General features: G+C 56.9%; 3 protein-coding genes across 4 annotated transcripts; all 3 read right to left on the minus strand.

The window, feature by feature from the left end:
* Window positions 1-757: 757 nt before the first annotated feature.
* YPEL3 (yippee like 3) lies at window positions 758-3,826 on the minus strand. The gene is given in 6 exon segments (XM_037814374.1): window positions 758-1,245; window positions 2,187-2,295; window positions 2,506-2,549; window positions 2,644-2,826; window positions 3,469-3,551; window positions 3,554-3,826. Coding segments are annotated over 6 exon segments (768 nt in total). The 5' UTR covers window positions 3,813-3,826; the 3' UTR covers window positions 758-1,155.
* Window positions 3,827-4,860: 1,034 nt separating this feature from the next.
* Window positions 4,861-11,124, minus strand: GDPD3 (glycerophosphodiester phosphodiesterase domain containing 3). 2 transcript variants are annotated; one of them, XM_037814589.1, is made up of 10 exons: window positions 10,495-11,124; window positions 10,150-10,192; window positions 9,813-9,948; window positions 9,673-9,718; window positions 9,432-9,550; window positions 9,233-9,322; window positions 8,733-8,866; window positions 6,996-7,055; window positions 6,850-6,901; window positions 4,861-5,060 (listed from the first exon to the last, which is right to left on the minus strand). In XM_037814589.1, exons 1-10 carry the CDS (start codon window positions 10,631-10,633, stop codon window positions 4,923-4,925), a joined length of 957 nt encoding a protein of 318 aa, XP_037670517.1. In that variant the 5' UTR covers window positions 10,634-11,124; the 3' UTR covers window positions 4,861-4,922. The 2 variants fall into 2 exon arrangements, 1 of the variants encoding a protein (XP_037670517.1); XR_005213602.1 differs by having other exon boundaries at window positions 4,972-5,060; window positions 6,991-7,055.
* Window positions 11,125-11,266: 142 nt separating this feature from the next.
* On the minus strand, window positions 11,267-18,156 carry MAPK3 (mitogen-activated protein kinase 3). Its single transcript, XM_037813825.1, has 9 exons — window positions 17,975-18,156; window positions 16,742-16,924; window positions 14,753-14,942; window positions 14,065-14,181; window positions 13,707-13,821; window positions 13,243-13,374; window positions 12,965-13,074; window positions 12,716-12,870; window positions 11,267-11,877 (listed from the first exon to the last, which is right to left on the minus strand). The coding sequence occupies exons 1-8, from the start codon at window positions 18,154-18,156 to the stop codon at window positions 12,748-12,750; spliced, it is 1,152 nt and encodes a 383-aa protein (XP_037669753.1). The 3' UTR covers window positions 11,267-11,877; window positions 12,716-12,747.
* Window positions 18,157-19,368: the final 1,212 nt, after the last annotated feature.

Below are 19,368 nucleotides of genomic sequence, written 5' to 3' on the forward strand. Positions count from 1 at the left end.
CCACGGGGGGAGCCCCAGCTACCGAAGGGCGGGGCCTAGAGCCCTGGGACAGTCCCTGGCGCCCCCGACTTCTCAGGCAGGTGATCCCCCGGCCCCCTTCTCTTAGAGGTCAGAGCGTGGAGGGAAGAAGCACAACTGGAGGGAAAGAGCAGGGCTGGAGGAACGCGGGACACTGGGGACCTCGGGGAGTCCGCAGCCGAGGCCCGAACTCCACGATCCTCCCTAGTTCCCATTTTGAAAAACCTCGGCCAAGGCTCGAAAGTTTAGAAGCGCCCAAAGCGCGACATCCTCTCTGACGGATCGCGCGCCTCGGTTTCCCAGAAGGCCTCGCGCCGGAGAACCCGTGGAACTACACTTCCCAGGAGGCCTAGCGCGGAAGCTCGGCTCGGAGGAAACCGACGGACCGCGCTGGGCCGCGCGCTGACTGCTGGAAGTTGTAGTCCGGGGAAGAGGGGAGGCGAAATTGGCGGCAGGATGCTTCCCAGGAGAGCTGCCCCTAGGCGGCGGTAAAATGCTAAAGCCAGAAGAGGCGGATTATCCGAGGTCAAGGTCTCGGGAGCCAGAGAGGGCTCAAGAATCTCCACCGGCCGTGAGACCCGAACTGAGTCCCAGAGAAGATGGCTGAAGCCAGGACCCAGGAGCGCAGGCTCCCGGCTTGGACGGCCTCGCCTACCCCACACCCCATTGGGGCTCAGTAAAGAGCAGGACTATAGCGGCAGAAATCCCCCCCTTCCCGGATTCCACGTGAGACTGCGGCTTTCTCCACTTCATTGTTTTATTATTTACAAACGTTACAGAACGAGGGGAACAGACACGCGTGGGTAAGAGGAACCCCGTGGGACAAGAAGTTCACAGGGCATTTGGTGCACTGGGGCCAAGAGAGCAGCACACGGGCCATATCTATAGGGCAGGCGGGGCAAGAAGGGGTTAAAAACGAGATCCAAGCCAGCCAGATCGCAGGGAGAGGCAGGGGCGTCGTCCCCCTTCTGATCTCCCCCCGAGGTCACAGTGCATGCAATAAAATATATGTACAGGAGCTGGATCCTTCCTCGGCAGGGGGCCCTGAGGGTCCAGCGCTTCCTTCCGACGAAGGGAGGCCAGTGGCGCCACCCAGCGGCCAGGCCGGCCTGGAGCCACAGGCGTCAGCAGCAGGGGTCAGTCCCAGCCATTGTCTTTGATCATGTGGTTGAGTTCAATGATGTACTTCCCCTCTTTGTACTTCTGGCTGCTCTCAAAGGCCTGCTCCTGAAAGGAGGGGAGCCTCCGTCATCACGTCATTCCTGGAGCAAGAGCCTTATCACAAGGGACCGGTGCTGGAGGAGGGGATAATACTGGCCCCACTTTAAAGACAAGGAAACTGCCCTTCAGAGAAGCCAAGCCACCTGCCCAGGGGTCATAGAGCTGGTAAATGGCAGGGCCAGGTTCTTGACTAAAAAGAGGTAGAACTTGCTGAACCACGGTCCCTTGGCTAATCTTGGCTCCAACAGAGAGGATCTTTAAGTGTCTAAAGATTTCATAGGCCAAAGGTTACAAACTGGTGGCCCAACTGTGGCTGCATCTAACCTAATCCCCATAACAGTTTTGAGTGCCAGGTAGTGGATGGCTTTATCCTCAACTGCCAGATAAGGAAATGAGATGTAGGGTAGTGAAATCAGCAGTGGCATTGATGAGGGCAGCAGAAAAGGAGACCCAGGGACCCAAGCTCCATGTTGCTGTGGGGTCTTGGGCAACTTTTCTGATCCTCTTATGATTATGTAATCTGGTGGTCAAGGGTTTGGAGTAAAAACAAACTAGGATTCTGCTCCCTATTCTGTTACTTACCAGTCGTGTGATCCTGGGCAAGTTACCTAACATGTCTGGGCCTCCATTTCTTCTTCTGTAAAGTGGAGCTAATGATAGACTCTATAGGATTGTTGGGTGTAATGACCGAATGAGATCATATATGTCAAGCACATAACACAGTGCATGGCACATAAGCATTCAATAAATGGTAATTCTGAGTATATCCTCATCTGTAAAATGAGGATGCTAGTGGCCTGTGAGGGAAGAGGAGAACATGGTCAGGGGATCAAAAGGCAGTGTGACTTGTGTGAGCTGGGCTTAGGTACTTTGAAAGATCACCAGAAGTTGTGAGGAGGAGGTGAGGTAAGGTCAGGTCAAAGGCTAGCCTGGGGTCACTGACTCACATATTTCCAGCCCAAAGTGGTCTTGCAGTTCTCACAGTGGATGTCAGCGACAGCATGGAGGCCTGTCAGCAGCACCCGCTCCTCGGCTGGCCCACAGCCCACGTTCACCCTACAGGGACATGGGGAAGTTCCAGGGAGGGTCCCGCCATCACAAAGCCCCCTCCAGCTTGCATCCACTTTGCCTATTCTTAGCATCCAAGAGAAGGACGATCATAGCTTCCTGCCTGAATCAGGGGATTCTGTGAGCCTCAGCCTGAGGTCTGGGGTCACAAGGCATGAGAATGACCAGGGAAAGAGGGGAGGGAGACTGAATACTCACACAGAGTTGAAGAGGTAGGCACGCCCCTGACTGCCTTGGAAGGACTAAAGGATGGGAAGGGAAGAAAAAGGGTCAGGACTACTGGTGGGGTTGCTGCCAGGCAGCTTCCCGTTCCAGCACCACCTGTGGCCAGATTACCTTGGAGATGAGGTCGTCGTGGTTGGCCAGGTGAGCGCGGCAGTGGGCACAGCTATACCTCCGGTGACAATCATCCAAGTAGGCCTGAAATGTCTTGGGCTTTGAAATCCGCACCATGGCGGGGGCCGGGGGCAGTGGCCCCACGCGGGGAGCGGCCCACGGGGAACAGAGGGAGCCCAGTGCCTGCCGGGGAGGGAGTGAGTGGACTGTCAGGACCCGGGCCACACACATGCAGGCACGCCCAGGGCCACAGGGACTCTGTCACACTTGGCTGCTGTCTCCTCTCCCCAGAGCTAGCACCCTCCCCAAGGGTTTCGGTTTTGACTCACTGAGGAGGCCTCAGGTTGCATCAGCGGGGAAACTGAGGCCAGGAGGAGCCCAAGGTGAGTCACCCACCTGCTTCCTGCCTCACTTTTACTGGCCTGGTATTTGAAGCTGGGGGAAGGAGCTTTAGCGTGCATGGGCTGTCAGGTACCAGTTTAGGGCAAGCAAAGGGGGTTAGGAACTGGGTGGTCTTTAGGACCTCGTTTGGGCTGTGGGGGTGAGTGGGTGGCCTTCAGTGAGGTACAAGGAGTTCCCCCGGGGAGAGGATCCCTCACCTAGAGGAGGCAGGAGGCCTCGATGAAGATGGAGGGTCACCTAGAAGGGGAGGGGCTCTTACCTGGGGGCACTAAGGCCTTACCTACGCCGAGGGGCTCTTACCTGTATCGCGGAGGCTTACCTGAGACCCCGGGGCTCACCTGGGGCGCGGGGGGTGGGGGAAGCGGGCGCCCGGGAAATGGGCATCCTCGCTGGTGGTGCGGGGTGCGGGGCGCGGGGCCTCACCTCGCCTGGGCGCGCGGGGACCCGGTCCGCCGGGGTGGCCTGGCCTGGGAGTGGGGGGCGCTCCTAGCGGGCGCCGTCCCCCCGGCCCGGGTTCGCAGCCGCCGCGACTTGTTTACACCGAGACCAGCTGCTGCCGCGGCTGCGGCGGGAGGGGGAGGGGGCCGGCCTCCTGTCCCGGCGGCCGCCCTGGCCAATCGGCGCGGAGCATGCAAATGAGGGGGCGCGTCATCCGGCCGCCGGCGCAGGTCCGGCTGCCCTTCCCCCCCTGCTCGGGACCCCGACCGGCCCGGAAATGCGGCTGCGACTCGCAGCCCGGTCACCCCTTGGGTGGAAGGGGCAGGCATCTGAGGAACCTGACCCGGTGGGAGGCTAGTGGGGGAATGGTGTCTGGACTTAGGACTCCGGGAAATGACAGTCATAACTCCCTGTGCCCCACCCCACCCCCGCCGCCGCCGCCCCTCATTCTTTTAATCCCTGCAGCAACGGCTGGGAGGCGGTTTCTGCCATAGTCCCCATTTTACCGGGGAATCGAGGCCCAGGGAGGTCGAGCATCTCTCCCGAGGTTATCCAGCTGGTAAGAGGCAGAAGTGCGATTCTCACTTTGGCCTGATCCCACCCCCTTTGCCATCGCATCAGGGACAGCCTCAGTTCACCTTCTTGAATGGTGCCTGGAGCTTCCAGATGCCCATGTCAGATAGACCCCTGGGAGCCAGATCCTACTGTCCAGCCTCCTCTCAGGTCCCTTTGGGCATCCTGGTTCCCACCTCTGCACTGTTGAAAATGTCTTTTTAAACATGTGTTCTGCCATACTAGACTTGTTCACTGCTATGGCCCCAGCATCCAGCCTACCCTAGAGTAAGTACGTACTCAATAAATGTTTGTGAAATACTCAATAAATCAATCAGGTACCAGGGCTGGAGAGAGCCAAGGAATCCAGGGGAGCCAGGTGCCCCGGGAAGGCCAGCTTTCTGGAGTAGACCTGGGAAGGTTGGTGTGGCCGAGGGAGCAGATGGATGCTGTGACAGACAGGCTGTCCCACTCACGCCCACCCTTTGCAGCCAGCTGAGGAGGCCCACAGGGGCAGGACATGAGTCAGGGCCTTGCTGTGTCTGGGGCTCTGAATAGCCTCAGGAGAATGCAACCCTCAACTGTGACTCTCAAGAAAAGGGGCTGAGGGCCAGGACACCTGAGATGGCCCTGCAAGGGACATTCCTGGGGAGAATGGAGGTTAGGCTGGCACAGGTGTGACATTACCCTGAGACTGGAATGTGGCAGAACTAGTGAGTCTGGCTGGCTAGGGTCCCAGGCTCTGGCCCCAGGCTGGCCTCCTTTGCCCTAAGCTGCCAACGCTACAGTCTTCCAGGATCCCCTCCCCAAGCACAAAGACACAACTGAAAAGAAAATATTTATTGGCGCAGAGAAATAGAGGAAAGGGTGAGGGCTGGGCTCCCAGCTTAGGAGGCTTGGGAGGCTCTTCCACGGTTGTCCAGATAGCGCCTCAGGGCCGTGGGGTAGTCGGTTATGACGCCGGTGGCCCCCAGACCAAAGGCCACTTCAAAATCCGACTCTTCATTAAGGCACCAAAATATCACCTGAGCAGGGAGGAAGGGGCTTGTAGTTTCCAGGCAACTGTACCTGGAACTTTCCTTTATATCCAGGTGCTGGGAGCCCTCCTGGTAGCCATATGCTGGAGTGCATTCTTAAATTTCCAGGAATTTATTAAACATGGCCATTATAAAAAATTAAATGACATAAACCTCATTAAATAAATTATACTAAAGACAAAGGTCCTGCCCTCTGCACCTCAGTGCCCTCACCTGTAAAGTGGGAGTAAAATGCCCATCTCACAGGGCATCAGGATGGGCAGCACTCCACACACGCCTTCATTTCTTGTAATGAAACACCTCACTTCCTAATTATCTCATCACATTTTAGTATTCCCTGTGCTCTGAGGTTCTTTTTACATCTGTTAAATCTGTAAGGTGGAAATACTGTACAGTGAGGGGTGCGCCACACACACCTCTTCCCAGCCCTGTTCTGTGACTTCTTGTTGGTAGCTTAAGTTTGGCCAAAGTAGAATATTTACACCAGGGGAGTCGGCCAAGGCTCATATCAGGGCTTTTTCTTTTTTCCTTCCTTCCGGAGAGCTGGTGGTTTAACACTTACCAGCTTGCCAGTGCCTCCCAGCCGGCCCCCATCTCTGCTGCACTGCACCTCCCCGACGCCCCGAGTCCCCTCCTATGTGCCCCGAGGGAAGGGAGGATGGGATTTTTACCCATGGGCAAGTCAGCCTCTCCATTTCTTAATTTAACAAATGAGGATGATGGTCCAACCTCCTGGAGTTGTGATGAAGATCGTGGAGGGAGAGGGCTGATCTGAAATCATGGCGTCCTCACCCCCACATCCAACCAGCAGCCGAGTCCTGAGTTAACCTCCATCCATTCCCACTGCTGCCACCCGAGCCCAAGCCCTACTGGTGGCAGCAGCAGCCTCCTGGCTGCGTTTTCTGCTGCCACACTGGCACCTCACCATCTCCTATCCATGTGGGCCAGAGTCACCCTCACCTCAACAAACCTACACTGGATCGGGTTTCTACCCTGATTAAAACTCTCAAAAGCTTCCCTTCCCTTTGGGCTGAAGTCCAAGCCCCTTACTCCTTTCTGCCTGCTTCAGCCTCCACTGCTGTCTCTAGGTCAGCCTGAGCCACTTCCTCCAGGCTGTGGCCTGGCAGTTCCTCTGACCACCATGTTCCCTTGTGTGGCCTTCACACAAACTGAGCCTTCTGTCCGAAATGCTCTGCCTTTCCCCTCCCCAGGAGCCAGCTCCCTCACATCCTCCGTATGGCTGCTCATGCCTTGCTCCTTCAGGAAGGCCTTCCCTGACCCCCACAGGCCATGGCACTGTTTCCTTTCTGTCTGCTCATTGCCCTGGCAAAGGCCTGCTTCCTTTCTTTCCTCTGCCCTCCATCCTAAGTTCCCAGTGCTGTTCTTGGTTCTGCAGTGCCTGGACACAGTAGGTGCTCAATAAAGATTTGTTAGTTGAATGACCCAGTCGAGGCTGATGCTTAGTATTCTGGGCCTGGTTTCCCTTCCCTGGTTTTTCCCCAGCTCCCCTCATTGGGGATCAGGCTAGTAGGTTCGATATATCAACCTCATCTTAAGAGCCAACACTTATCAAGCCCCTGCTAAGTACCAGTTACATATCCCAAAGAGCAAAATACTATCATTAGCCCCGTTTTACAGATGAAGAAACTGAGACTTGGAGGTGACGTGACCTGCCTGCAGGACCCAGCTAGTTAGCACACAGCTGTGACTGGCACCCTGCCACCAGGCCCAGGCCCTGGCCACCGACCTGCTGAGGGCATGGGAGTCACCTCCTCACCTGCACCCCTCGCTCCTTCAGGTGTCGGATCAGACTCTTCCTCATGATGAACCTGGGGGTAGGGGCGATGGTGAGAGGTTTCCAAGGGAAAGGGCAGTGGTGGCATTCTATGGGGACACTCAGCCCAACCTTCTCACCCACCTCACCATTTTGCAAGCACAGCTGCCAGCTGGTTCAGCCCAGGGCAGGTAAATGGGAAGTAGGTCCTGCAGAGAGAAGGTATTAGAGGGCCGCCCCTTGGGGTGGGGGTGGGGGGGAGTACTGACCCCCTTGACAGATGTGACCCTCTTCTCCCCACAACAGAAGAAACTTTGCAGTTGCCCAAACAAGCAATTCACCCATTGTTCAGTGAGCTCCTTGATCCATGCCCTCATGTCAGGAGTGTGCCCCGTACCCTCACCGCTGTACAGAGGGGGGTGCTTGAGCCTCAGAGGAACACCCAGCACAGGAGTGCTGGGGCCAGGATGAGGACCCAGCGTCATTCCAAAGCTGAACATCCACAGTCTGGAATCTTCTGGGTCGCGCCTGACCAAATAGGGCTTAGTGGGCCAACTACCTGCTCCTAATTGTTCCACTCCAGGAGTGACTTCAGACATGCTTAACAATGTCCAGAGCAGGCTTTGGAGTCTGCTTTTGGAGGCAGACCTGGGCTCTGCACTACTTCCAGCTCTGTGACCTTGGACAAATCACAGAACCTCTCTGAGCAGCAGATTCTCCATGGGAACAACGGGGTCATGATTACCTCGTGAGGGCACGTAAAGCTTAAATAAGCTAAAAGGTATGAAAATACTTTGCAAATTCTATATAAAAAGTTATGTAAGGCTTAAAATGTACAAGGTTCCTATTTGGAATGATGGAAATATTTTGGAAATGGATGCTGGTGATGGTAGCAGAACATTGTGAAGGTAATTAACAGCACTGAAATATGTATCTGAATGTGGTTAAAAGGGAAAATGTTTGATTGTATATATGGTCACAGAATAAGAGTTTTTAAAATCCATGGAAGTACACTTCACAAACAGTGAACCCTAAGTTAAACCGTGGGCAATGGTTAGTAGTATGATTCTAAAAATGTGCTGTCATCAGTTGTAATTAATGTTCCACACCAATGCAAGGTGTTAATAATAGAGTGGTGTATGGGAATCCTGTATTTTATGCATGAGTGTTCTGGAAACCCACAACGTCTCTAATAAAAAAATTAAATAAAAAAAAAAAGGTAAGTAAAGTTTTGTATTATAATGATCTCTTTGTAGCAAGGGATTATGGGGGCTGGCTGGGGAGTTTCCCACAGGACAACAAAGGGGAGCAGAAAGCCACTGGGGACTAGCAGAGAAGTTTTTCAGGAAGCAAAGAGCAGGAGCTAGGCCTGAGAGCAAAGAAAGTATCCACCAAATCCCTGACACTTTCCTTTGTTACTGTGTTAATCCTTGTCTTCCAGCAGGTTGCCTTTGAGAATCTGAGCATGAGCTAATATCTGTCTCCCCAGCCAGACTGTAACTCACTCAAGGCCTCACCCCACCTCACCTGGGTCTATTTACTAATGTAACTGCACCCGCCACTGAGTGACATTCGATAAATATTTCTTGGATAAGTGAATGAATACATAAACGGCTTTCCCCGAAAACTCCACTTTGACACATATTTGCACGTCATCTCAGGGGGTTCACGGCACCCTCAGTATCCATGAATACAGTAAGAACCACTTAAAAGGGCCTGGGGGAGTATCTTTGAGGGTAGCTGGGGCATTGGGAAGACAGGGTCTCCTCTCCACGGCCAGGCTAAGGGGATCTGAACAATGGGGCTTGAGGTGGGGGTGTTTTTGAGGACAGAAAGCAGCCTAGGGTGGATCCCTGGGGGGGGCCCCTCCCGTCCCACCCCGGTACCTGTTGATGATGGTGGGCAGGAAGCTGAGGAGGAACTTCTCAGGGATCGGGATGAAGGGCAGCAGCCCCAGGTAATAGAGCAGCAGCACCCACAATCCTCTGCTGAGCGTGAAGGAGGAGGGCATCTCAGGGTTCTGCGGAGGCAAGGAAGGGGAGAGGAGAGAAAGGGGTCCATCTGCTCCTGGGAAAGCAGAGGGGTGGACTGCAGCAGGGACGGCTTTGGACATTCAGGGGCTCCTTCCTCCTTGCAGGATCAGTCACGTATGGGCCCAGTGTTTGCAGGCTAAATGCACCCTCACTCTGCCTTCATGCCTTTGCTCGCACACTTTCCCCATCACCTCAGCTCTCCAAATCCAACTCTCTGAGGCCTTGCTCAAAGGGCCAGTTCCTCTGGATCCTCCCAGATCCCTCTAGCCTAGGCCCCTCAGGCTGGGCTAGACTCAGCTCCCGGGAGGGGCGATGTGCTGGCAAATCAGAGCGGGAAGGGAGAAGGGACCCACGGCAGCCTTGCACTTCTTCATGACTGAGCTCTTCTCCGAAGCCCAGATGGTGATTTCGTTGCGGTCATAGTGCCTCACCAGGCACGCTATCTGGGAGGAGGAGGAGGAGGAGGAGGTAAAGGGGAGAGCCAGGCAGCCAGGTCTCTCCCACCCTCCTGCCACCCACGGCCGCTGCCTTCCCCACCAACTGCAGGGCCACCTTGTGAATGAGCTCTTCCTTCTCCTCTTTGACCTCCACGCTCATGGGTGTCCGTGGGAACCTCTGGAACAAGTCCTCCAGACGCACCATGTGCCGGTCTGACCCGTGAGCAAAGTGGCCTGGGAGGGGGTGAGGTGGGAAGAGGGATCAGAGAAGGATTGGCTGAGAGGATGAGTCCCCGAGGAGAAGAGAGTGCGAGGCTGGTGTTCCCCACCAAGTTCAGCCCCAGCTGGGCTCTCACCTGGTGAGAAGTAAACCTCCAGCTCTGCCTTGTAGAGGGGCAGGTCCTGGGGACAGAGAGCAGGAGGAATGTCACTGGGAGGCATGAAGGGAGATGTGGCGACTCTCCGGGGCATGGCGGGGGGCTGGCACCAGGCCCACCTTGAAGTCCAGGTTGCTCACATCCTCATTCACACCTGACTGGCGGGACAGGTTCTTGTCGTGGGACACCACCACCACGCCGTCCCGTGTCAGCTGGCAGTCAAGCTCCAGGAGGTCGGCTCGCTGGGCCATGGAGCTAGGGGAGCCAAGGTCAGTGGGGGTCGGGGCACGGGGAAAGGTGGGGGCAGAGGTCAAGGCAGGATGTGCAGGTTGTGCACTGCACAACTCCACGGGCCTCCAATCACCCAGACTAGGAAGTAAATGGCACCCCTTGGTGTCAGGGAAGGCCCGACGTACATAATCTTACACAGCAGCTGGTGGGGGCAAATGCACTCACTTCTCCATGGCCTCCATGGTGTTCTCCAGCCGCTCTCCAGAACCTGTGTGGGCAGCTGTGGTGGGTCCCTGGAGTATGGGGTCTAGGGCCCGGCCTGACCTTATCACCCCACACTCTGTCTTGCTGTCCTCACGCCTTTCTTCACCTCCTCCCTCCTCCCTCATCACTTCCAGTCAACCCAGATCCAGCCTCCTCCTCCCCATTCCATGCCCTGCCCTTTCCCTCCTACCTTCCACCCCTGGGACAAGAATCTTTCTTGCTGTCTACCCTGGCACATGTCTTACTATCTCCACTCCAGCCCCAAGAGCTGCCAGCCTCCTCTTCTCCTCCCCGTGCCCAGCTCACCTCCTCGGTGGGCCCCCAGGCGGGGACGGAAGGCCGGAACCCCGGGTGTGTGCAGCAGGCGAGGCCGGCGCAGAAAGAAGATGGAGAGCATGACGTAGCCACCCAGGGTGGGCAGGGCATAGTACAGCACAGAGCTCATGGCTGCGCTGCCTCTCGGACTCTGGGTGCCGTGCGCTCGGCTGTCCCTAATGGACTGTGCTCCTGCTTGGCTGGTGTGCGCTGGTTCCACCGCTGGCCGCCACCACGCCCCTGGGACCTGCTGAGCCTGCTTGCTGGCTCGGGGCCAGACTGGAGGGCTCAGCTGGGGCCAGGGCAGAGGCAGGAGCCAGGCCAGGCAGCTCCAGGTGTCGCACTCCTAGACCCCTCAGGCCCCCAGTGCCCCTCTATCCTTGGCCATATTGGGGGAACGAAGCCCCCCCCCCCCACAGGTCTACTATGACCTTCCCCTCTGTCACTGATGCTTGTGACCAGGGTATGTAACACACCTGTCCCCTTGCCACTGCCAGAGAACCTGGGGGTGTGTAGGGTACCCAAGTCACCCCTGAGTCACCCCCAGCCAGTAAGACAGGAAGCCATTAGAGAGGCTCTCGAATGGAGGTGTGTTCCTTCCACCCCATCTTTCCCCTGCCAGCTGGGCGGGGTGATGGTGGGAATCAAAGGTTGCCAGGGCTGGGCATGGGCACAGCCGGTGAGGAGCTGGGCAGTAGCAGCTGTTGGCCGGGCAGCCCTGGGTGGGGTCGGGGCTTCGGTGCACACAGACAGAACCGGGCGATCATATACACATCTCTATATTTATATATTAGATACAGGCACAGGGAAGTGGGAGGGGGCACCAGGCTCTCTGGGTGCCCCCACCTCCACTTCCACTCGCCCCCACACAGAAGCAGCAGGTGTTAAATGGAGCAGCTTTGGGGGGGAAGGGGCTGAGGCTTGGGCCTTGCTCCTCAGGGATACTAGCCCTTGAGACTCAGGAATGTTCCTTCAGGGAAAATGGGGTGGGGTTTTGATGAGGTGAGTGGGGACAGGGCTGGCCCTGGGTTCCCACTCGGTCCTCCCCCCACCCACTCCGACCCCTGAAGCAAGTCCTGAGGCAGCCAGAGCCCTTCGATTCCAGAACTACCAGAGACTGGGATAGCTGGGGTAGACACAGGCAGAGCAGCAGGGGGAGATTGGCTCTGGGGACACCTGAGCCCCTCAGGCCCCAGGGGAGGGGGAGAGGGAGAGAGGGGGGCCTCAGCCTGCCTGAAGCAGGAGCCCCCGAGCAAAGCAAGAGAAGGCAGCCAGGCTCGCCCTCTGCCCCGGCCTGGGTTGCCCGGGGCTGGGCTGGGCACAGTGTCCATTTTCTAACAGTCCAGCAGCGGAGGGGCAGGCAGGAGACGGGGCCTAAACCAAAAGGCAGGCAGGAGAGGAGCCATCAGCACCCATGAGAGGTCCTGCCTGAACCCTGCCCTCTGTTTCCCTCCTTGCATCCTCACAGCTGGGGAGGTACTTAACCTCCCTGTGCCTCCCAGTCCTTATCTGTGAAAGGAGGATAATAATAGTGCCTGTATCTAACTGTTACTGGCAGGATTAAATGAGTTAATACGTGGAGACCTCTAGAACAGTGCTTCGTGCTATGCAAGTGTTTGCTCTTATTATTAGAACTGTCTCCAGGAAACCAAGGAACAGAGAAGTGACGTGTCTTGCACGAGATCATACAGCTCTTATTAAGTAGCAGAGCTGGGGTTCGAACCCAGTCCGCCTGCTTTCTGTCAGGCCACAGCTAGTCACAGACAGGAAGGGGGCTGGAAGAGGGATGGAGTGCAGCGTGGGTGGGGGGAGGCCCTGAACTGCTGACTTGAGCTCCAGGGGTGAGGAGGCTGGCATCTGGGTCAGGCTGGGTGCTGCTGGGCCCCTCCCAAAGCTATCACTGCCCACCCCTCTGTACCTACACAGGGAGAGCCAAAGCCTGGCTCTGCTCCACAGATGGTGAGAGGGTCCCTCTGTGACCTCTGAGGGCCTGGAATGACTACTGGGGCTGGGGGATGCACCCTGTTGACAGGGGGAGGCATTTGGGGCTGGGGGTGACAGGCAGGCACATGACTGCAGGGCTGTGGTCTGGGCAAGCTCTGGGTCCTTCTCTTGCTACCATACACCTGGATCAAGCTTGTGATTATATGGAGGTTGGTTGAACACCCCAGTATTGGGGTGAGACTGGGCATGGGCTCTGGGGAGCACTCACCAGGCCCTAAGGGGCAAGGGCATCTCTCCAGGTTAGGGGGCCTCTAGCATCCCAGGCTGGAAACGGGCCGTCTCCTGGAAGATGAGCTCCTTCAGCCGCTCCTTGGGTAGATCATCCAGCTCCATGTCGAAGGTGAAGGGCTCCTCAGCCACTGGCTGGCGTGACAAAGACAGCAAGGGCTCAGGCCAGGCCTTGGGGGATGCCCACCCACCCACCTTGCCCCAGCCCTGCTGCTGGCGGCTGGCCCACCTCATCTGTTGGGTCGTAGTACTGCTCCAGGTAGGGGTGGGCCAGTGCTTCCTCCACTGTGATCCGTTTGTTGGGGTTAAAGGTCAACATCCGGTCCAGCAGTTCAAGGGCTAGGGGAGGGCCGGAGTCAGGGGTCAAAGGGAAGGCTGGAGGACTCCTAGAAGACTCACCTTGCTTCTCTGTGCCCAGGGGCCTGCCTACTACTAAGGCAGCTGCTGGGCTCACCCTCCTCTTGGCACCCAGTTTTTATTCCACACCAGCCCCCACGTCCCTCTCACCTTTGGGGTCTGACTTGGGAAAAAGCTTGGCCCAGGCCACCTTGGTCTTGGAGGGCAGGGACTGTAGGTAGTTTCGGGCTTTCATGTTGATGATACAGTTCAGGTCCTCCTGGGATGGGGAGCCCAGGATACCTGGGGGGAGGGAGGTGACTTGGGGAGAGAGCAGCACAGCACAGTGCCACCCTGGTGACCAGGCCTGTGCACAGCCACCTCCCCAGCCACTGCCCCTTGGTGCTGAAGAGCAAGGCACCTGGGCTCAGGTCCTGGCTCTAGCACTTCCTACATGTGGGGCTTAGCCTTGCTTTTCCCATCTCCCAAATGGGGATGGTATCTATTCCTCACTGAAATACTGAAAGACTCTGCACATGTACCCCTGACCTGCCTCTCACCGACTCACTGACCCTAAAGGATTCTCCTCTCTGATAAGCCAATCCCCCTTTCCCTCAGCTGGCCAGGTCCCTCACCTAGAATGTGGTTGAGCTGGTCCAGGTAGTGCTTGCCAGGGAAAATGGGCCTATTGGAGAGCATCTCAGCCAGAATGCAACCCACGGACCAGATATCGATGGACTTGGTGTAGCCCTGCAGAGGAGGAGAGTGGTGGGCTCCTGGGCCAGCCTCGATACACAGGGCCCTGTTGCCTGGGGCCGAGTCACCGCTCCCAACTTAGCTCCAACACCAGCCAGGGAGGCAGAGGGTGGGGCCTGGAGGAGCTACTGCTCAGCTTCCTTCCAGAGCCCAAGAGGTGTGGTAAGATGGGCAAGGCCCAGGGGGTGGACTACCTGCATCAAGGGCTCCATGCCTGGCTTGGAGGCAGCCCCCTACCTTGGAGTTAAGCATGATCTCTGGTGCCCGGTACCAGCGGGTGGCCACGTACTCCGTCAGGAAGCCAGTGTGGTCATGCTCAGGGTCGGCGATCCGGGCCAGGCCAAAATCACAGATCTGGAATTGAACCCAGGCTGCTGAGCTCATGGCCTCCACAGCCTATGCACTGCCAAGCCTCCTCCCCAAGGCTTCCTCTGGCCTAGACACACCTCTGTGCAAATGAGGAAAGGCTCCCCCTTCCCCTGATGGACCCCACCCTGGCCCAGGGCAGACAGCTTAGCATGCAAGGTAAACTTCATCCTCCACGGGACCTGTAGCAAATGAGCTGCTGCCATGTGCCTCTGTTAACCCCACTTCCTCCAGGAAGCCTTCCCTGATAGTTCCTGGAACCTCTGCTATGCCTTTGGGCCCTTCAGGAGCAGGAAAACCACTTCCAAGGCAGTCCTATACCTGTTCCAGCTCTGTCAGCTAGGAATTCTTCCATGGGCTAAGGAGAAATCTGCCTCCCAGCCCACTGGGACCCCACGGAGCCACCTGTCCAAGACCCTTCAGAAATATGGAGGGTAACTGTGTGCCTGGAGGAGGGGAGGAAACCAAGGCAGAGGGGGAGAGGCTGGCATGAGCTTATTGGAGCACCTGGAGGCCCTGAATCCTGGGGGCAGAGGGGAGAGGTGCTCAACCCCCTGACCTTAAGGTCGCAGGTGGTGTTGATGAGCAGGTTGGAGGGCTTTAGGTCCCGGTGCAGCACGTTGGCCGAGTGGATATACTTGAGGCCCCGCAGGATCTGGTAGAGGAAGTAGCAGATGTGATCATTGCTCAGCTGCTGGCTTTTGAGCAACTTGTACAGGTCTGTCTCCATCAGGTCCTGCACGATGTAGCTGAGGATGGCACCAGAGAACCCCCAGGCCGGGGGTAGTGGGTGGCACTCGGTTAAGGAGAACAGGCCCTGGGACTAGGCTGCACAGCCCCCTGCAGCTGTGCCCTTTGGACGGGTTTGCGAGCCGTGTCATGAGCCGGGAAAGGCCCAGCCTCAGTGGTGGAGCTTGGGGCCTCTGCCATATCTCAGCTGGGTGCCCCTGAGCAAGGCACTTCTGTTCTGTGGCCTCAGTTTCTCTACTAGGAAAATGGGGATAATAATAAACTACAGGAGGCAGGAGAACTTCCCAGTGAAGAGTGGCAGCTCTGGAGTTAAGCTGCCAATGTTTGGAATCCCTACTCTACTAATCACAAGTGTCTACCTGACTGTGCCATCTGTAAAATGGGGGAAATAACTATTCTTTGGAGGATGGTTGTGAGGACTGGATGAGATGCCCCATGTAAAGCAGGCAACCCATGCTTTGGCACATGGTTAGTGCTCAGTCAACACGAACTCTTATTACTATCCCAACTGCCGGTGCCACACGGCTGTTGAGAGGGTTAAATGAGATAATGTATGAACACCATCTGGGATGCAAGAAATGTTTGCTTGAAAATGAATGTTTGCCTCATGGGAATGGTTTGGGCAAAAAAAAGTGAGGAAAACTCCCAACAGCACACTCCTACTCAGAGAGGAGTCCTTGGCCATACATCAGAAAATTGAGGAACAAATGTACATTTATATTTTAAGATAAAACAAAGATTAAGTATAAACAAATGAATGAATAAATAAATGCCATTTGGCTCTTCTCTAGAAGATTAAGTCAAGACTGTCTTTAGGATCAGTCTAAAAAAGGCCTTTCAAGGACATCTGGACCAAACCTGCTGTTTTGCAGATGGGGAGGCCCAGAGAGAGGCAGTGACTTGCTTAAGATCACACAGCAAGTCAAGGGGTGAATATGAAGATTTCCTGTTCACAGTTTGTGGTGGGGGCAGCAGACTCTGCAGTACAAATCTCTACTCTTGGGTGGAGGGCTGGAACAGGCTGGGTGACGGGTGTGACAAGTTGTCAAGGACAGAAGCCATTGAACCAGGCAGGAAGTGGACACCACACTCGGAAAGCGAGATTGGGGAAGGGCAACAAAGGCTAGTCTGTCCCTCCCTGGGCAAGGTTCAAATCCAGAGGTGCCTGGGGTAGGGCTCTGATACGGAAGTCAAAGGAGGACAGATTCTCATCTGGGGGAAGGGAGGAGGAAGCAACAAGAAGCCCTTGATTGGAGGCTTTCTAAGCCTCGGTTTCCTCATCTTTACAATGGACTCAATGAGGCCCATCTTGACATATAGCAGTTGGTAGAATAAGAAATAGCACTTGGTAGGCACAGCTCTTGACACATAGTAGGCCCTCAAGAAAAGGCAGTTTTCTTCCTGCCTGCCTTCCTTCCAGTCTGGGGACCCAGAAAGGAAAGAATCGTCAGTCTGTTAAGCAAGAACTGACCGTGGGCAGAGGCTGGATCATGTCACCCAACTGCAGATGTCAGAAGACAAAGCTCCTATACAGACCATCTTGCCCAGCCCCCCACTGAGGCCCAGAGTAGGGATGAGAGTGGCCCATGGTCACACAGCCTGGCTACAGCAGGGTCAGAATCCCACTGAGGCCTCCCAGCCCTCTTACATTCTGGCCTCCGTTAGTGCTGGAAAGTTTCTTTCACAGGGTTTGTTTTGGAGGTTGGTTGGGAAGAAGGAAACAGAAAGAAGGCCAATGTTCCCCCAGCCTAGCTCCGAAGCCGTGCCTGGCCAGCCATCTGGCTGGGGTGAAGGATACACATCCCTCATGGCTTCCAGGGTGGGCGCCCGCAGAATGTCTCGGATGCCGATGACATTCTCGTGGCGGAAGCGCAGCAAGATCTGGATCTCCCGCAGCGTGCGCTGGCAGTAGGTCTGATGCTCGAAGGGGCTGATCTTCTTGATGGCCACGCGAGTCTTGCGCACGTGGTCATAAGCTGAGCTGGGAGGGCCAGAGAAATGCTGATGGTGTGGCCTTACAGAGGGGGAGTCTGGGCCTGGTGGCTCCACCCCCGGCTTGGCAGGGAGGGGAGGGAGCAGGAGAGGGCTCCGCCAAGTCATAAACAATGCTGGTTCCTTCCTGCTGGTGAAGGCCTGGGATCTCCAGGGAGAAGGCTGGGGACCAGCCAGGAGGCCCTTCAGTGACTTCACAAACAGAGGAAGAGACTGACCGCTCACTGACTTCCCCTCATTCCAGTTGTCCTGACTCCCCCTCATCCCCCCCTTCCCCGATTGGGCTCCTTCCACCCCAGACGGGTCCAGGGGGTGGGAGTTAAGTGGAGGACACACAGTGAGGCAGAGGGAGTTGGAGCCCGGCCTGGAAAGAAGGGACAAGGCAGGGGCGGGTCTCAGGGTGAGGTACCTGGGTAGCAGAGCTGTTCCCAGGGGAAGATAGGCCCAGCGCAGACAGTGGGGCTGGAAGAACTCACAGACCCCCTCCCAAAGGATGCAGGGAGGCACTCCTGGTGCTCTCATCCCTCACGGGGCCCCTGGCCCCCTGCCCAAAGTCCTGCCTCACCCTGCCCAGCCCCAAGCTCTGCTCTTCCCTCCGGAACTCTTTGGCACCTCCTTGCTGGGAGATCCAAGGCCTCCTCTGCCCAAAGGAGGGTCCTTCACTCATCCTTCACTGAGGATATCACCTCCCCAAGAATATCTTTGCCTCACCTCGTCTCCAGGGCCCCCTTTCTTTCCACGGTCCCCACAGCTCCCGCGTATACTCAGATGCCCCTCCCTTCATTATAGGAGGCTGCGCTCAAAGCCTCCAAGCCCTCTCCTCTTAGAACGTAGGCAGCACCCCCCAACCCAGAAAGCACTCAAAGGCCCCCTCCCCGGGACGCTCCCCGAGCAGCCTGAGTCCCCGGCCTTTTTCAGGATGCTCCAAGTCTCCACGTCCCAGAAAGCACGCAGCACCCCTCTCCCTCCCCTCTCCCCAATCCCCCTCTTGGAGACCCCCCCTCCTCGATCGCCCCCTCGCCAAAGAACGCCCCCTCACCTGACCATGCCGTACGCGCCCTCGCCGATATACTGCAGCTGCGTGTAGCGCGGGCCCACGTCGAACGGCTGTCCCTTCACTACCTCCACTTCCCCCGAGACCCCCGGTCCGACCCCATCAGCTCCCCGGGGCTCCCTGCCCCCGCCCCCCTCAGCCGCCACCGCCGCCGCCGCCGCCGCCATCTCCACTCCTCCCCTCCCGCCCGCCCGGCGGCTCCGCCCGAGGCCCCGCCCCTTCCCGCTCGCCCTGTTCACTCGCGGGGCCGCGCGCGCCGGGCCCCGCCCCCGGGCACGCCCCCGCCCCGCCCCCCGAGGGCGCCGCGCCCTCGCGGAGCTCAAGCTGGGGCCTGCGACCGTCACGTGGCCGGCTCCTGCGCGCGGCCGGCTTTCCCGCCAGCGCCGTCGTCCCGGCGCGCGTGCTCGGGTCCGCGGAGAGGCGCCTCCGGGCGGTCTTGGCGATGGCACTTCGTGGCGCGACCAGGCCAGTGCGGCCCGGCTGGTGAGCTTCTCCGAGCGCGCAGTGGAGCCGAGACGCGGCGCTGACGGTGCTGGCTGCCGCCCGCCACGACGCCCCGGGGGGCGCGAGTCTGAACCCGCGCCGGCCGGGCCCAGAAGATGCGCGAGGCCGTCGGTATTTCACCCGGGCCGAGTGAGATGGCTTCCTCGTGGATGTGGCCTGCCGTGTACAGATGAGCAGACTGAGGCCTCGAGAGAGGGGGCTTGGCACAGACGAGAGCTGGGGAACCCCGGGGGCCTGACTCCCAGCCTAGTAGTTTAGTGACAGATAACCCAGGCATCGTTTACCTGGGGAGCAGGGGAAAGGCCAGAGAGCTGCAGGCCAAGTTGACTGCGTTTGACTGAAATTCGTTAGCAGGCTTTTCTCAAATACACACACGCAGACACACACACACTCAGCAAAGTAGGTAATGTTTTGTTGTCAATGGAGTTGGCAAAACTGGAATCCTGGCAAGATTATCATCCTTTGAATCTGTACCAGACTTTATAGTTTTGGTGCTCAGACACTCAATAAAAATTAATATGAACAAGTCAGATTTTACAGATGAGGAGTCTGAGACTTGGGTTAAGTGACTTGGGTGAAGTCACAGTAATAATGACAGCTGAGTCTCAAAATGATGTCGTCTATCAAGGAGAAAGAGGCTCTGTCTAATTTTGTACTCCCTCTTAGAATTGTGAATTGTTGGAACTGGAGAAAGTTCCCTCGGAGACCACTTAGGCCAACCCCCTCTTGCACACTGAAGACGTGAGCTGGAAGCTTCACAAAAACCCACGTCTCCTGGGTTTCAGTAAGTAATCATGTTGTTTTGTTTCTCCCAGAGTAGCTGGGAGTAGGTCCTTGTATGCCTTCCTGATCAAGAGACAAAATGGAACAGTAAT

The sequence above is a fragment of the Choloepus didactylus genome, chromosome 21 (assembly GCF_015220235.1).
Source record: "Choloepus didactylus isolate mChoDid1 chromosome 21, mChoDid1.pri, whole genome shotgun sequence".
NCBI lineage: Eukaryota > Metazoa > Chordata > Mammalia > Pilosa > Megalonychidae > Choloepus > Choloepus didactylus.

What these genes read in the sequence shown, in the direction of transcription:
- GDPD3 (XM_037814589.1), bottom strand. Translation starts at nt 10,633, where the DNA reads ATGAGCTCTGTGCTGTACTATGCCCTGCCCACCCTGGGTGGCTACGTC. An exon ending in CCTGGGGGCCCACCGAGGAG is followed by an intron (nt 10,193 to 10,494) that starts GTGAGCTGGGCA and finishes CTGCCCACACAG; the next exon opens with GTTCTGGAGAGCGGCTGGAG. An exon ending in ACCATGGAGGCCATGGAGAA is followed by an intron (nt 9,949 to 10,149) that starts GTGAGTGCATTT and finishes TGGCTCCCCTAG; the next exon opens with CTCCATGGCCCAGCGAGCCG.
- MAPK3 (XM_037813825.1), bottom strand. Translation starts at nt 18,156, where the DNA reads ATGGCGGCGGCGGCGGCGGCGGTGGCGGCTGAGGGGGGCGGGGGCAGG. An exon ending in CCAGCTCAACCACATTCTAG is followed by an intron (nt 13,375 to 13,706) that starts GTGAGGGACCTG and finishes CCCTCCCCCCAG; the next exon opens with GTATCCTGGGCTCCCCATCC. An exon ending in TCCCAAGTCAGACCCCAAAG is followed by an intron (nt 13,075 to 13,242) that starts GTGAGAGGGACG and finishes GCCCTCCCCTAG; the next exon opens with CCCTTGAACTGCTGGACCGG.